Source organism: Amblyomma americanum, chromosome 1, assembly GCF_052857255.1.
Source record: "Amblyomma americanum isolate KBUSLIRL-KWMA chromosome 1, ASM5285725v1, whole genome shotgun sequence".
Taxonomy (NCBI): Eukaryota; Metazoa; Arthropoda; class Arachnida; order Ixodida; family Ixodidae; genus Amblyomma; species Amblyomma americanum.
Window position 1 is genome coordinate 296121595 of NC_135497.1, and position 17980 is coordinate 296139574.

The window sequence follows — 17980 nt, forward strand, 5'->3', positions numbered from 1 at the left end:
GCTGAGGAATTTAATGAATAAATTATTTGCACAAATTTTTCGCGTTTTTTTATGCAGCTTGACCAGTTATAACCTCCTCAGAATGTACTCAAAACATCAGAAATTGTCCTTTTGAGGCTATTCTGAGGATGTCCTGAGGCCGGACATGAGGACCTTTCTAGTACATTTTGAGGACCATTTGAGGATGTCCTGAGGATAAAGAATGTCCTCAAAAAAACATCCTCAGTATGTCCTCAGGATATTTCAGTGTTGTCTGGGGAGCCCGCGCGCGGTGCCCAACGCAATCGAAGACTTCCCTGATGTCTGTTGTGCCACCTCCCCCCCCCCCACCGGCGCGCGCAGACGGGCACGTTTGTGCGTTTTTTTGTGCACGCCGACAGGCGGCCTTACTAGCAGCGGACACGACAGACTACTTACCGGCTCGAGGTGGCGGGGGAGGCCGGCGGTTGGCACCAGGCGGGCTGCCAGCAGAGCAGGCGAGACTGACTTCAGGGAAGTGTTGCCCTTCGAGACACCTGATCCCCTTCGACACATTCCCAACGAGGCCATCGGCCTTCCGGTCGTAACGGCCGTGGGTTCCTAGAAATTTGGCGGGTGCCCTTGTTTGGCTGCATGAGCAGGTGGTGGTTGTTGCTAAGGGGAGAGGGGGATACTGGTCCCGACGTATGTTGGCCTTTTAGGCATCACTCTTGGGCACCAGGGGATGGGGGAGGGGAGGGGGGAGGGCCGCCGCAGTTTCCGTGGATATCCTTAGCCGTTCTGGAGCCGCACCGCCGCAGCAACGTCAGCGTCCAACAGGGAGGGGAGCCACGGTGCACTGGGAGTGTGTGCAAGCACCGGGCAGGGGGAGGGGAGCTTCGGTGCACTGGGAGTGTGTGCAATTTAGTACCGGGCGGGAGGGGGGGGGAGCCTCGGTGCACTGGGAAAGTGTGCCAACACCTGGCGGGGAGGGGGGAGAGGAGACTCAGTGCACTGGGAATGTGTGCAAGCACTGGGCAGGGGGAATGAGCATCGGTCCACTCAGATCCATCGCCTCGTGCTGGACGAGGCGAAGGTCTAGGGGAGGATGCTCAGGACAGTCTCCTCGAGAAAGGAGAGGAGGACCCGATGCACCAGGAGCTGGCTGCGAGCCGGGAAGAGGAGTTCGTGCTCCGTGGTAGACGGGAGACCGAGTGCCCGGCATCCCGACTCAAGTCGTCGCCTGGGGGGATCATGGGTCGGGCACGCCAGCAGGAGGTGGCCAAGCGTCCCCGTGTCCCCGCAGGAGCGGCAGGCAGGAGAGTGGGCCCTGCCACACGCGTACAACCTGGAGGGCGTCCACGTGCAACCGATGCGGAGGCGCAGGAGGAGGGCTCAGTCCCGCCTGGGCAGCTGGTCCGAGAGCCGGCGGAAGGGCTTGTCTTCTCGCAATCCTCCGGTCGGAGTGAAGGGCCCGTACCATCTGCATGATGAGGGGGCGGGCAAAGTCATGTTGAGTCACTGCATAGGATACCGGGGACCCATCGGTGTGGGCAGACTTGGCCAGAGTGTCGGCCAGGTCGTTGCCTTCAATACCGGAGTGGCCCGGCACCCAATGCAGGGAGATCTGGTGGCCAGCATCCTCCAGGGTAGTGGCCACGTTGTCAAGAGGCCTGGACAGCAGCTGGAGGGCTGGCCAGGAGTCACAGAGGACCACGACTGAACCAGGTGGGATGGTCGCAATCAGGTCCGCTGCCAGATGGAGTCCGGCCAGCTCAGCTGCAGAGGAAGTGCCTGGGAAGGGCAGCCTGCACGTCCTTGTCGCGTTCAGCTGTGGAGCCACGAGTGCCGCTGCCCCTGTCCTGTGGCTGGTAGCACCGAGCCATCGGTGAAGAGAAGGGTGGTCCCCTTCATCTCATCCAGGAAGGCAGCAGCGGTCTGATTGAGGGCCGCAGCTGGTGTGTGGCGCTTCGACATGCCTCCGAAGTCCAAGGAGACCTGCAGGGGAGGACGCGTAGGTGGTGGGGGGAGGGCAGGATGGCTGGCGGGAGGGCCCAGGGACTCCATGTAGGCAGCGTAGAGCATGCCCATCCTGGAGTGGGGGCGTGCACGGAGGGCTCTGCCGTCAGGAACATGGCGGAGCCGGTCTGTATGTGTGAGGCCTCTCTGTAAGAGTATGAGATTTAATGGGAGCGCCCCCGCCTCGGCTAGGGTGGCTGTGATCTGGGAGCTCTGTGGGACTCCCAGGAGACGGCGGAGCCGGGTGGTCGTTAGAGTCGCCAGAGGAAGGGCATAGAGCACCGCTGACGTCCCAGCTGCCTCAAACAGCCGGAAGGCCCAGGTAGAGGAACAGCCGTTCCCGCGTGCCAGGAGGTGTTCGGCTGCTCGGCCGACGCGGTCCAAGTGGAGCAGGAGGGGCTTGTCCGCTGGGATCCAAGTGAGGCAATGGTCGATGGTGAGACCGAGGTACCTCACTTGCGGCCTCCAGGGTAGGTCGGTGCCGTCAATCCGCAGAGTACAGATTCGCGACGAGGCCCGTGCACACCGCGGATGGACGAAGAGTGCCTCTGACTTGGTGGCAGAGAGCACCAGGCTCCTGGACACCAGGAAGCACTGCACCTCGTCGAGGGCTCGCTGGAGGGCCTGGCTGGCAGAGGTTATGTGCCTCCGGGAGGCCCGGACCCAGAGGGCGACGTCGTCCGTATACACGGAGCAGAAGACCCTGTGGCAAAGACCCTGCTGGATGGCGGACGGGAGGCCGGCCATCACCAGGTTGAAGAGGAAGGGGCTGAGAACTGAGCCCTGAGGGACCCCGGTGGTGATGGGCCGCGGAGAGCTCAGGGTGCCCCCAACCCGAACCTGCATGGAGCGGTTGGAAAGAAATGCGGTTACGAATTGACGCAACCGCCCGGTCACTCCGAGTTCGTCCAGAGCCTGCTCGATGGAGGAGTGGGGCAGGCTGTCGAAGGCTGCCTGGACGTCCAGGAGGACCAAGAGGGCGACGTCCCCTAGCTGCTTGGCCTCCTCCAGGCAGGAGACGACGTCGGCGATGGAATCTGCCGTGCAGCGGTGCCTGCGGAATCCCGTCTGGCACTCAGAGAGGAAGCCACAGGCGCACGCCATCCAGGAGAGGCGTTGAAGGGCCACGAACTCCATGGATTTGCATGCCGCCGAGGTCAGCGAGACAGGCCGGTAGGAGGAAAAAGCCGTGAGGGGTTTCCTCGCCTTCCGGATTGGGACCACGATGGCTGTGGACCAGCTCTCTGGCGAAAAACCGTTGGGCGAGGATCACCCAGGGAGAGAGAAAGAAAGGGGACCCCCGGAGATACGCGGCACAGGCAGGAGAGACAAAGGAAGGGAGTCGAGCAGAGAGGGGCAAGGCGAACGGTCTCGCATGATCGCGCTGGTCTATAGTCAGTGAAGCCGGACCTCAGGGACCGTAGCAAACTGACCGCCAGCCGAAACGCCCAAGCGTCCTGTGGCCCCGACCCGTCACAGCACCGCCAGCCGATACGCCGGGAAGAGAGGCAGACCACGGGAGAGCCGAAGCAGCTGCGGCCCGCCGACGCGAGACGATTGGAGGGGAGTACCGATCTACCGGACACTGTTGCCGAATCGTGGGAAATTTCCCATATCGTGGGAAAATCAAGCCACTGGGGGAAAAAGGGAATTTTGTTTAATAACTCATTGAAAACGTGGGAAATTTTGGTTTCGCTAAAGACCGGTGTTCTAAATGTGCTTTCTCAGGAAAATGTGCAGAGATGAAGGGAAAATGCTGTTATCATGGCAGCCTGACTAGTGTCGCGAGAATAAATATGGCTTGTTGTTTCCCTTGAATTTGCTGCCTAGCAAATACAGAGCCCTGGCCTGGCCCATTCATGTTCATTCAGGCTTCGAGTGCTGCGTCCTTGGATTTCTTATAGCTGTAGTGGAAATGACCCTTCCATTAATTGCTTCCAACCACTTCCAGCTCTTTAGTCACACAATCCCCTATGTACGCATGTTGTTGTAAAAGAATTCCAGAAAATTTCTACTGTCTATACAAGAGAGGCTACCCCGTCCCAACGCCAAAACTAATAAAAACAAAGTGGTGATTGACGATGTGGTCAAGAACAATCCAGCCCTGATGTTCATTATGAATGGGCTTTGTATTTATTTTATTTCACGAATTTTTATATTTATTACCTTGGCTGTATTCACTCTAAAATTACTCTTTTGAAAAAATTATATTTGTGGGAAAAAATTGGAATTTTTTGGCCGACAACCGGAAAAAACCAACTGACCAATGCGGCAACACTGCTAGCGGACCGACAACCAGAGGCTCCTAAATGCCAGCGGTGAGCGGACCGCCAGTTTCGCCTTCAGGCAGAGGGGAATAAATATTGTTTTGCCGGGTTACCACTAATTGTTGGCTCAATTCGCTTCGCTTCAGCAGTACCCGTAGATTGTGTGACTGACCCCCCCCCCCCCCCCCCGACAGGCGGGAACGTCACACTCCCTACACCAGCCAACCTAAATTTATGCCGGTACCCCCATATGCATCTTATGCTCCCAGCACAAGGCCACCTTTACCCACATCGTCCTATCATGCCCGGCGTCCCCTCCCCCCGGTGCCTCTCCAAACCTGGGAGGACTGGGAGCTTTTCACTGCGGCCAGCGGACATGGCCAGGCAGATCGCCGTCAGCTGGGCCGCGTACGTCATGGACCAACACAATATGAACGTTTAGACCGTGAATACGGTCTCGCGGAGAGCCAGGGGGCCTGCGGGCCTTGATTTCTCTTGCCAAATAAAGTTTCCATCACCACCACCACCACCCTATTTCTGGGGTGTTTTATGGCCGGCAGAAAGGATTAAGAGCGCATTTGAATTGAAATCGCATGCTATATAGCCTACACCTAATGCTTGATAGTGATCAAAAGTTTTCTCGATAGCAACGAGCGCATGAAGCGCCGCGGCGCAATTAACGTGAATGTCATACTATACATGCCATCATTAAGGCATCAATTTTATCCCTTTGATAACGCAAAGACTTCCTGCGACACAACCGCTCTGGGGAAGTATGGTCGGGAATGTTTTAAAGCGTAAGCTTTAATGGCCTAGCCAAGCCAAGGTCATCGGCGCCGCAGTTTGACCTTCAAGTCGAGGAGCGGTGGTGTGGCAGCCACGTGGCATATCACGCGCTTCTTTCCTCTGTCTCCAAGTTTCCTGTGTACGTCCTGTTAGCGCACGCTGTTTAATAAAGATGTACCAACTAACCCGTCAGAAAGTTCTACCACGTCACTCGCCAACAGCCGCTTTCGCAGCTGTGGCTACGTGACTAACCACGTGACTCGCCGTTTGCAGCAAAAAGGAGCCGGCGCCGCTCTCGCGGCATTCGCATTGCAGTTCTTGCTGTGGACGAGCGAGTCGGCCGGAGCCGTCTACGTCGCCGGGATGATTTCGCTAAACCACGCTGAGCTTAGTGCGTAAGCACTTCTGACCGCAATCCCCGGGTTTCAGGGGTCGGTCTGTGTGAAGCTTTGAGGTACGTGGCGATGGTGTCCACTGCAAAAAAACAGTGCTTTCGAACAATATTTCGGGTTTAGCAATGCTAAACCGCCACCATTTTTTTTTGCGCTTAAAGGGCAGTAAACCGCGGCTACATGCAGGCGCTGCTGCGGAGCTGGCGCAGCCTCGCAGTCCCCAAATAAACGCCCGAACCGCGGCGAGCCAATCGGCGGAAAATGGCCACACCGGAGAACGGCTCTAGATTATGGTCTATTGATAAAAACTGACCAATAGACTAGCTTGTCTGTAAACTAGAAGCAACAATAGATTGCGCCCACGCTAGTGACACGTTCCTTGCATTGACAAGCCGCCCGCTAGCCCGCTGGCACCGCACCGCTCGCTGGATGTTGTTAGGCCTAACTTGCTTCACATCGAAGCTCAGCGGAGGGCTCTTTAGTACTAGCCACTGCCTATCATAAAGTGCCTAATACTGCCATTAGTGCGCTATAAATATAATAAAAGCTTATTAAGCGATTGAACTACAGTTGGTTTCCGCGCCATCGGCAGCGAAGCACGTATGGGAGGCGAGGTGCGCCCCTAGGGTTTAGTTAAGTTGGCTTCACCGCAAGAAAGCAATGTGACGTGGAAACTGAGAACAACAGATCAGAAAATACCGTCAAGCGGGCCCCAAGTCCACACCGTCTAACGGTTTCACAACCCTATAGCGCAGCCAGTAGGGCCTAATGCCGCGCAGCCGACTAGCCTCCGCGCTGGAATTTAAAGCCACCGAAGAGCGCTGTTAGAAGCGCCAGTTGGAAACGCGCAGCGCGCAGTTCGATATATCGAACGACCGGTGAAATTGGAGTTCGATATGCTGCGCGACATTCCTGCACTTTTACACAGGGTTTTCAAGGGGATAATTTGTGTTTGAAATAGCCAATAATTCGAAATATCCTGATTCGGTACATCCGGGCTGGACTATAATGGTGAAGAATCTTAGCAATAAACGATTTCCTAATGTCAATATCCTCCTAAGAACTGAAGAATTACTCTGAGTCAGGAATTTCAACTTGATGTAGTGTCAAGGACTCATAAATTTGCGACGCAGGCCAACAAGAACTTCTCCGCAGAGACAGCGCACAGACAACGTGTAGGCGCGGCAGCTGCGTATGAAAGAGACCTCAGAGCGACTCATCGACGGCACATGGACGTCAGTCATGCAAGACATTCGCGAAAAAAAACGACAAACGATGAAATCTTGTGAAGTCGCAATCAAGACAGACACAGACGAATTGTGTGGATGATCTTTGATGAGTCTCAAAAGAGGGTACGAGTATAATGCTCAAGCATTTAGTCGATCAACTGATGATCATGTCGTAGTTTTTTAGTTCCCCGCGCTGTGCTTTTAAACACTGTATACCGCAAACTTCGTTTGACCGCACTTTTAGTTCATCGGAACAGCTTGTCTCGGCGGTAGAAGCATGCTATCCAGATCCTCGCAGTCACTTTTCGTGCGACGCTTTCCCGCTGTGCATCTCGATCGCATGCGTCATGACTATAGACCAGGCTGTCGAACCGTAATCTAACCTGATCCCGAGACCGGAACTGAACCCGTATTTTTGTTCGGAACCAGAACCGAATCGAATCCATTTGTGTTTCGCCATCTTGGAACCGAACCGGAAGGATTCAGAGGAACCGGTCCGAACCGGTTCGGGATTCGGTTCAGCCCCACTTTTGGTACAACACATCATAACCTTTTTTTAGAAAAAAAATAAGGTTTTACAGCACAAGTAGAGGCATTGAGAACAGCACTAGGGAATCTGAAATTAGCACCCTGTCTACGAAATAACTAACTTCTGCAACACAATGCGAAATCGACGTCGCTAGGCCAGTAAAGCTTTAGCTTTAAAATCCCAAAATTCGTGAAGAATGTCGAAAAAGAAAATATACGTTATAGGAGTTCGAACCTAGGACATCTGGGTGCAATGCGGCGACGCAACCCATAGGCCTTGAAGGGTAGTTGCTGAATCGAGTTAGGGGGCACCTAGTGAACACATTGCAGTGTGTATGACTGTAACGTGGGTTTAGGATGTGCGCTGTTGTTATGCTAATTAAGAAAAAAAATATGAACATCAGGCGTTACAAATTGCGCGGAATTAAGAGGCGGTGTTATGGTGGTTCATTGCATTCAAACAAATCGTGTGTATGCGTGAGATAAGCAGGTACGTAGTATGGCGTGTACTGTAACCAAGATAGTGATTGGTAATATATAATTGTGAATGGTAATCGGTAATGTGTTCGCTAGTTGTGATTGTAATCGATGAATGTGATGGGAGTGGTCTTTGTTAATTGGTAATCGGTGAGAAATTAGAAATGAAAGGACTAAAAACAAAAAAATAGGAGAAGGCGCTAACACGTCTACTCCTAAGGCAAAGCTCGAGCGTCCTCCTAAGTTTCGCGTACTTTGCGGGGGAGGGGGGGGGGGGCACGTCTCCGGCGTCAACTGTGGCGCGGCACTTTTGGAGGAAAAAGCTCCACTTCTCGAAGCCTGGGCTACTTATAAGTGAAGGAGTGGAAGATAGGGTTGCGGGCATACCTGATAACATTCGCCAAACACTCGGGGTGTGCCCAATCTCTCGCAACATGGACCCTAATCTGCACGCAGGGAGAAGGGCTGCGAGAGCAGAGTATGTAGAAAAGCACTTAGCTGAAAAAAACAAATGTAGTATTATACACAGATGCGGCTTTGCATCGATGGAACAGAAACATGAAGGAACACAGAGTAGTATCGGTGGTGGTGAACCATCAAGGGGACCTAGTCAACAGTATATCACAGAGCGGCTGCAGATTATCCGAGGGGGAAGAAGCTGCTGTTGCGCTAGCAGTAGCTGAAGGATACTGCGGAAATAAATCGTTCACAATAATCACTGACTCCAAAGAAGCTTGCAGGCACTACACAAATGGTAGGATCAGCAAGGGAGCGCTACGCATCATCCTCCAGGCGGGACCCCCGAACAAAGAAATTCAGCACAAAATTTTCTGGGTGCCGGGGCACACCGGGGTGACTGGGAATCAGAGGGCCGACGATCTAGCTCGCGAGCTTACCAACCGAGCAGATACATCAAGTGACCCTGAGCCCACCACAACGGTGGAACCATCGTACGCGGAAATCCTAAATCACTACAGAGGATAGCGTATCCTCCATCACACCAGCTATTAACGCAATATGAGGCAGTCGGTTGGCGTAGACTGAAAACAGGAAGCTTTCATAACTTACACAGAGAGAGAGAGAGAGAGAGAAAAACTTTATTGTTGGAGAGGAAGTCGGGGCACGCCCCTGGGTCTCCGCACGACCCCACTGCACTCAATTGTTTATGTCCTTAAGGTCCATAACACTGGCAGCCCGGCCGGTGGCGATTGTCTGCACGGCCGGGTACTCCGAGCGCAGCAGGGTCTCCCAGTCCTCCCAGGTCTTGAAGTCCTCTAGGCCGCGCGGGAGAGGGTCCGCCGGGCAGAGGGAGAGGATGTGGAGGGAAGAGGCGAATGGTTCTGGGCACAAGGTGCAGGCAGGAGTGGGGTAGGAGGGGTGATAGTGGGCTAGGGTCAGGGGTGAGGGGAGTGTGTGTCTGTAGTTTGCGCCAGAGTGTTGTATGTTTGTTATCTAGGGAGGGGTGGGGCGGGCGGTAGAGCTGGCGCGAGGCTCTGTAGGCCTGCGTCATCTCGCTGAACGAGTGCATTCGCTCCCTCGCGAATCCCCGATCCGAGGCCACCTGAGCCCGGTTTAAAGAACCGCGGGCTAAAAGGTTGGCGGCCTCGTTTCCGGGATTCCCGGAGTGCGCAGGCACCCATATAAGCTCTACATGGCGGGGTGGGGGTGCATCGGGCGAGCCCAGTATGCCAAAAGCAGGGACGTGGACTCGGCCTCGCGCAAAATTTAGAATTGCAGTTTTAGAGTCTGTTAAAATGTACTGGACTTCCTGCGGGTGATGGCAATTGCGATGGCGGCTTCCTCTGCATACTTCACAAAATGTTTCCGAGCCAGTACGCGGACACATGCAAGTGGTGTGGAGCCACCCCCACTTTATAACATATTACATGGGAGTGTAAAAACAGTTATTCATTCCGTAAACTAAGAGAGCCCAATGCGGAACAGTGGGAGAGCCTGCTCACCAGCAGCATGCTGGCGGTCCAAAAGGACTGGTTCATCCTGCGTATGAGGTAGCAAGACTCTGTCGGAGCCTGGAATAAGGGCACCACCCCTGGAAGACTTAGAACATCAACATGAAGACACCCGGGTCCCGCTGAATCAACCAATTTTTGGCGCCAATAAAGTTTTCCTCTCTCTCTCTCTCTACTTCTTGCAGGTGTGACTGTCACGTCATACCACGTGATTTGCTGCAGCTGTTATCGATCGTTCCACCGCTGCGCCGATAAGCTGCGCCGCTGCGCTGGGGGGAATCTGCACATTTCTCGTAGGGGCCTAAGAGACACTTATTTTTTAAAAAGCGCTGAGCACTTCGTCAAGCTTAACTTATGTCCTTTTCTTCATTTCGAAGACCGGCGGTGGCCGCGCATTTCATGCAAGAACGACTTCCACTTTATGAAATAATTCACACAAATACTCTCATGTTGTAGATGTCATCATGAACAGGGCTGTCCCTTACTTGTTGGAAAGGGTTTCGCTTCCTAATTCATGGTTTTCTCGGCAAAATCTGTAAGCGCAGCGCCAAGACATGGTGAGAGCCGGCAGTTAGCACATAAACTATGCTCTCATCGAAACGCGGGGTTCGGGGAAGTTTCTCATGGCACAAACCATAGCCTGCGCACGAAAATGGGACGCGATCCCTCAACAGCAGACGACACGAATGAAAAGTTCGTTTTGCGGAATGCAAAAATGGTTAGCTTCTATAGTGTATTATTTTAGGCGTAACAGCTTTTATGAAAGAACATTTGTTCTTAAAAGTGTGCCGCTTAAAGCACAAAATTATTTTCCACGGTTAGCTGCATGTGACAGAATCAAGAGAAAGCACTCTCTCACCATAGTTAAATTACGTGCTCGTTTAAGGCGTTCTTCTTTTCTGCCTATTAATTGCAATATACAGTAAGCATAATTTATTGCAGGACATACTGATTGCAAAACAACGCTTCCTTACAAAATATCTTACAAAAATTTGTATTTCTGCAGTCGTAGTTATGTGAATAGCCAAGCCAAGTACAGTACCGCTGTCTTCCCGGCATTCCTACGGTGGATGAAGTGCCTTTTCAGAAACTCACATAGACCGTGGCACCAGCTTTCCCTGTTGGTAGCAATTAGAAACTCGCTGATGGGTCTTCTAGCCCTAGGAAGCAGACAAACGTTCCGCAGCAATAACGCGCTCGAACGGCCTGTCTGCGCACAAAATTATGTGACGGCGCAGCCGACACTCATTGGCCCTTCGCCAACGTTGCAGCCACCGAAGTGCGCCCACTGTATTGCCCTTGTACAAAAGTTGCTAGTCCGGCTCCATAAAGACTTAGAAGATTATCGATCCTGAAAAAGGTGTGCAGTAGTCATTCCAACGAATCACGTGACTATAGGCAACTTGCGTGTATTCGACTTTCATAAATGGCCAAGAACACAACCCCCCCGGCTTCGTTTTTAAGGGAAGCAAGCAAGAAGACTTCTGATCGCCTAAATACTTATGATTCAATAAAAGTTTTCCTATCCTATCCTATCCTAAGGGTAATGAATTGAGATCAGTGATCTGTTCCACGTTTTTTTTTTCCATAAGTGAGGTTTTGAGCGATGGCGCCGGGGTCACTAAACTCCATATCAAATTTTTGCACTGGACTGAAATCTACCAGACCAAAGCTTCTGAACGTGTCAGGTTGGCTCTCGACTGTGTACAACCAGCAGACTTGAGTAATCTCTCCAGCTGCAAGCTTCCATTGTGCTGCGAACTTGTGCGCTGAAGAATAAACGACCTTAATGATTTCTGAGTCGTTATTACCGTGCGCGGAAGTTTGCCGCACGCCACGTCAAATAATTTCCATCACGTGCGATATTTACTCTGCGAGCACAAAATAACAAGTGGACAACAGAAGGCATTGAACATTTTCTGTATTGCATATTTGAAAATGCCCATCGCTTAACTTAGCCTTCAGATTTACGTAGAACCGAAACAGAGTAGGCTAGTTGAAAAAAAAGATGCTATAGGGTTTGAAGCGAAATCTTCACTGGGCTAGCTGCGGCACGTTTCGCGTAGGCCGTTGTTTGGCCTTCAGCCCAACCACGTTTATCCTTTCCTTACGGCGTGGTTCGGGTGTCCACCGATAAATGTGAGACAGTTACTGCGCCATTTTATTCCCTGAAACGTTTTTCCTCGATAAAAATGCCAAGGCGCCAGTTAAACTTCTCTGCCCTCCTACCGATGGGAACGGCGGTTAGCAGTACGAAGAGCACTTCGGGTCTTCGTCCGGCGACACGTTGCCGGTTGGGGCAGCAATTCCAACTTCTTACGACAAAACTTATTTATTAAAGACGGCACAGACATAAAAAGGCAGGTGAGCAAAAAAGGCAGTTTAAAAAAGGGCAGTTTAAAAAAAAGGCTGATAAAAAAGGCTCGAGCTTGAGACTCGGCGCGCTCGTCCCAAGTCATTCTTTACAGCGGGTTTTAACCCCTTCGATAATTGGGCGGAGCTTTAGTAAACCGGCTCTCGCCCAATTTGAACCAATAGCAAAGCAATAGCATCGTATGTACAAGTGGGCGGAGCCCAGGGCTTACAGGTCCGAGCCCAGGGGACCCCGCTCCTCCGGAAACGTGCAGGACACGTGACCCCGCATACGCAGCTCGCTGCATGCGCATTCGATCCACCGATTGCCACGCGTCGGAACAGAAAGGATTAGTGCCGCAGCTCACCCTAAGCGCGGGCGTCACGCCTCGACGTACATTCCTCGATTTCTGCTCCTGGTAACAGGTGCGGGGGGGGGGGGGGGGGTCTCATCGGCCCTGTGGGCTTCCACTTAACAGCGCCCGTGTGCTGTGTGATGTCAGTGCACGTTAAAGATCCCCAGGTGGTCGAAATTATTCCGGAGCCCTCCACTACGGCACCTCTTTCTTCCTTTCTTCTTTCACTCCCTCCTTTATCCCTTCCCTTACGGCGCGGTTCAGGTGTCCGCCGATATATGAGACAGATACTGCTCCATTTCCTTTCCCCAAAACCAATTATTATTATTATAAAACAATCTTCAATTTTCGTCGAAAGCAACCGGAAGGAGCATAACTGGTTCCCTGGGACTGTGGACCGGTCAGTCGCGCTTTAAGCTACGTGGCAGTAGTGAAAGATGTGCTCCGTGTGCGTTGGGAATCACAACGTTGTAGCAGGAACGCGGCACTGAAGCTATAGACCGTCGGCATTCTTTTTGTTCATTGGCGTTAGCGTTGACAACGTTCAAGACTTCGAAGATTTTGAGGAAAGGAAGGCGCATAACTGGCTCCCTGGGCCAGTGGACGCCTCAATCGCTCTTTGAGGTACGTGGTGGTGGGGAGAGAGAGATGTGGGCTGTATGCATTAGCGCTGGCAACGTTGAGGCTGACACGCGGCCCTGCAGCTATAGGCCGCAGCGTTCACTGTGTGACCAACCTCTCGAGATCAACCATTAATTTAACCGCCACCTGACAGGGTGGGCGCGTTGCCTATCCTGTGTGCGGGACACACACAACGATACAGAGGCCCAGCCGCGTCTACTTGCCGGACACACCACAGCTTTAGCTGTTTGACCAGGTTCAGCAGTAGTTGAATCGTTGCGAATTTTGTTTTTTTTTTAACCTTCAAACAGCCTTAATTAAGGAGCTCATTTAAAAGACATGCGCAGTATCATTAAATCGATGCCATCTCTGACTTTCTGATTCAGTGCACTCAAAATAAAGGTGAATTTAGAGAGAAATTATTTAACATGACTCGTCACGCAACGCGTGTTCACAGGGAAAGCGTGAAGTCTGCAGAGTTGGCAGGAGCATACTCATTTACCCGTCTGTCGCTTCAATGACCCGTTCTGACACGTTCTGGTGCTTGACTTGAGTGAATTCTCTTGTCTCTCGTTTCCACTCGTTCCGAGTGCCAATGTGAATTAGACCTTTTATAACCATGCATTCTCTACACCGTATAGCAAGAAAGTGAAAAACAATTGACCCCGAGCAAGCAGGTGCGCCACTTTGGCTGCCTGCGGTGCTGGCCGGTTTTGCCTTTTGTTGACCGCATTTCGGCGTGGGGCGTGGCTGCTTAAGCGTAATGCCCGCAGTAGAGTCTCGCGCAAAAAAGCAGCACCCGCTTTTTGAGTGTGTCGTCGCCACAATCTTCTGGCGACTCATATTGCGTATGTTCGGTGCTAACCTTTTCTCTAACGCAATATTCCGCGACCTATTTGGGCAAAAATTGTTGCATGTCGATGCCTTTCTAGCATGGCACCACAGAGGAGTGGCGGCTATGCGCGGTCGGCCGCAGAGGGCCATGTGCCCCTGCTGCAACGCGTACGTGCGCCTTTTCTCCCTCTGCGGGGGAGCGAGAGTCTCACCGAGTCGAAGCGAATCGATTCCACGTGACGCCTGGTCCGCGGCCGAATAGTCAGTCGTTGGAGTCGGCCTTTTCCGGGCTTGAAAAATAGTCCTCCTGAAACTCGACCCGAGGCGATCTCGGCCAGGACAGTGGAGGTCAATCACACATCCTAGCGTCGATTACGAGGCTTTCGCGGCCGGTGCTTGAGGGGTGTGGTGGCCAAGCTAACCGGAAAGCATCAGGCCTGCTTTCTCCTTGGTGGAGACGTATGTAGCTAGTCATGTGTTCTTAAACACCGCCACCATCCAGTGAGTATAGACGCCACCATCTTGCAACCAGAAGTCAAACTCAATGCCTGTTCGTGAGCGTGACCATGACTGGACAACAGGAGATCATAAACGAAGACGTTTTAGTCAACTACCGGGCCATGATCGTTTCTGGAAGTTTTGCCATGTTTTTATTGCGAAGCAATACTACTTTAGGTCGCACTTCAGCCCGTTCCGTGGCGAGGCGGTGGTAGGCACCATTGACCTTTAGCTTGACCTCGCTGCGTGACGTCACACCACGTGACCTAGAGTGACGTCACACCAGCTGTGTAAAAACGGGGCCCCATCTCACGCCGTCGCGAGGCGAGGCGGTAGCAACCAACGGCGGCCTAACTCCCGCTCCTCTCACCAGGGGCGCTACGGTCGGTGTGACGTCACACCAGCTGTGTAAAAACGGGGCCCCATCTCACGCCGTCGCGAGGCGAGGCGGTAGCCACCAACGGCGGCCTAACTCCCGCTCCTCTCACCAGGGGTGCTACGGTCGGTGTGACGTCACACCAGCTGTGTAAAAACGGGGCCCCATCTCACGCCGTCGCGAGGCGAGGCGGTAGCCACCAACGGCGGCCTAACTCCCGCTCCTCTCACCAGGGGCGCTACGGTAAGAGTGACGTCACACCAGCTGTATAAAACAGCTCCGCTCCTCTCGCCAAGGCAGTCATACAGCCAGATGTTACGATGGTGCTTACGAACAAGGCAGCTCGGCAGAATGCAAAGAGGAAGCATCAGCGAGCTACGGAGACGGAAGAAGAACGACTTTCTAAGCGGCGTGACCAGTATGCAGCTCGGCGACAACGTGCAACCTCCTCTGTGGAAACAGCAGAAGCAAAGGAAGAAATTATGAGTTTGCCCGACAGTGAGTCTCCTTCTACTAGTTCAGAACGCGACTAAACGGCAGAGGCGTGTCCAAGAAACCCCGGAACAGCGGCAGCAGCGGCTCGAGAAGGAACGTGCGTTTCGAGAGAAGGAAAACGAAAAGCGAATAAAACAGCGTTATGTATTTACTGGTGGTTGCTTCGCAATCACCAGGCTTAACCAAGCTAAGCCACGGCCGTTTTTTTTTCTTTTGTTGTAGATTTCTGTCACATTTTCCTTTCTTCAGTCCAAAACACTTTATTTCAACCTCCTCGTCCAAATTAAGTTCACCGATCAAGTTGAATTAGTTGCACCTGAGTGTTGGGTTCATATTATACAGTGATTTTTTTTAACTTTTGCAGATTTGTAGTTTTAAAAATCATGAGAAATGCGTCGGTGTGGTCTGTTAAACTGAACTCTACAGCAAGGCGGACATTATGTGCCTCATATGGATCAATAATTAGACGATTAATTGCTTAAGTTAACTAATAAAATTGTATATTTTTATTTCAAGGGACAGTGTTATATTTCAAAATTGATGGCCGTCAAAATCGAAGGTGAATCCTGTTTCTAAAATTTCTTAATCAGTAGTATGGTTCGAAATATCGAACGTCAAGAATAGCCAATTGAAAGCTTGTTAAGTTGGCTTACCCGCATCACCTAATTATAAAAATTCCCCACTGTGCGTGATATCGTCGCCGAAATCAATTTAATTCTTCTACATCATCAAATACGCTAACTGCGCCTGTATTTTATGCATAAGAAGTGCTAGAGACAACATTTTAGAAATATGCAATGCGGAAAAGCCAACTCAACGAGCTTTCAAATACGTATTTTAGACATTCGATATTTTGAACCACATTGCCGATTAAGAAATTTTAAGCACAAAGCTCACCTTCGATGTTGACGGCCATCAATTTGAAAATTGAAATTTATTGAAATTCACTCAAACTACAATTGTCTAGGTGAAGAGGGCTAAAGGTGACACATGAGGTCACCTGACTAGGCCCTAAACACCCTGCATTCATACAGTACAGTGTGGACATGAAATGTATTTAAAAAAAATTCTGCAAGAATATCATAAGATAATCACATACAGCGAAGAAAACGCAAAAAAACATTACAACAAAATTCTACAGGAATACCGTATGATTCCACATACAGCAATGAAAAAAAAAGTAATCGGAATGTAACCTTGCCCCCAAAATAAAAATAAAATAGTTTTTGTTAATTTTAATTGATTAATCGTTTAATTACCGGTCCATATGAAAAACTTAATGTCCGCCTTGCTGCACAAACCAGCTCAACAGACCGTACCGACCTACCTCCCACAGGTTTTGAATAAAAATCTGGAAAGGTTAAAAAAAATCACCCTGTGTATATCGAGCCACGCACAGCACTGACAGGCTCATTGCGTGCATGAAGGAAATCGACTTGAAACTGCTGTCGCCTACTTTGGCATTCTGATGCAAAGCTCACTAAGTGACCTCATATGGACGGAAGGGAAAATATCCAATGACGCCAAAATGGTACTTAGACTTCCGTACGTGCTTTTCCACAGCACACCCTCTAAATGAGCGCGCACTCATTTCTTGGCTCATCATTCCTCTCTGCTTGTTGATCAAAAGAGTCAGCATCCAGGAAGATGAGGACTGCGCTGTTTTTCTTGCAAGCTCCGACGACGAGCCTTCATGCATTCCTTACCACCTCATGACAAGAAAGCCTAAGAGAGAGAGAGAGAAAAAAAAACCAAAGAAAGACCTTCTAGGCAATGCGGCAGCAGCCGGGTTGTGTCAGCAGCGTCTGGCCGGCGGCGGAGGCGACCGCCCCAAGGCTCCGGCCATAAAGATAGGCGGCAACAATTAGCTACGTCGAGGGCCCATTATGAGGGCAATCGGGGGCGGCGCGCTCCCGCCACGTACTGCTGCAGCTGCTGCTGCGACGAGTGCTCGAATGCGGCCATGAAAAGAAGACATCGTGCTCGCCTGTTGATTCCGCAATACGACCCCGTTCCTGCTATCGCCCGGCACTTGGACCGCCATCAAGGGCCCGCAGCCCCTCTCGCGGGCGCGGACCAGACAGCGAAGCGTCGCGCACTCGGTCGCGCGGCTGCTGACCCGCGCAAAGTGACTGGCGCTGGGTCTCCGGCCTTTTTTTTTTTGCGCGCGGCTGCACGGGTGCTTCGCCGCTGGCCGCTGACTGACAAGTTTGTGACGTGCCGCAGGGGCCACTTGAAATTCGGAACAAAAATTAGAAAAAAACGCTGTGGTGGCTGCGCAAACGCCGGTAAAAGAAAACTGAGACTGTCATTTAGTCACGTGAGCGCGTAGCACCGCGTTCAGGTGATTGCAGTCCTAGAGTTAAATATGTGCCCTTCACTTTCGCCTGTAAACGAGTTTACTTATATTTAAGCCGAATGCTAGCTGTCGTTTCGTGGGGAATAATATATTTTGGGGGACTGGACAGCCCATAAACTTACGGTTTATCCTAATTCGTATCTATCTCACTGATAGGTTGCAACTTGTTGAGTTCGGTGGCATATTTTCTGAGTCAAAATTAATAGACCGTGGTGTCCCATAGGGATCAATTTTAGGTCCTCTCCTGTTTCTTATTAATAAAACCTGTGTGAAATTCTCACTGTGTGGAATTCCGCACTCTGTGCGGAATTCATTGCCATTAGAGATCAAATCGCGCTATAACGTGCACTCATTTCACCCCTCATTACAGACTTATTTTCTGCCATGTTTCGCTCCACTGACTAGTGCATTTTTTCTGGCCTTTCGTTTTGATGTTGTTTTTGTATTTATAATTTTTAATCTT

At 51.5% G+C, this 17980-nt stretch overlaps 1 protein-coding gene across 1 annotated transcript; it reads right to left on the bottom strand.

The window, feature by feature from the left end:
• Positions 1-1210: 1210 nt before the first annotated feature.
• On the bottom strand, positions 1211-4661 carry LOC144119128 (uncharacterized). Its single transcript, XM_077651833.1, has 3 exons — positions 4583-4661; positions 1837-3221; positions 1211-1789 (listed from the first exon to the last, which is right to left on the bottom strand). The coding sequence occupies exons 1-3, from the start codon at positions 4659-4661 to the stop codon at positions 1211-1213; spliced, it is 2043 nt and encodes a 680-aa protein (XP_077507959.1).
• Positions 4662-17980: the final 13319 nt, after the last annotated feature.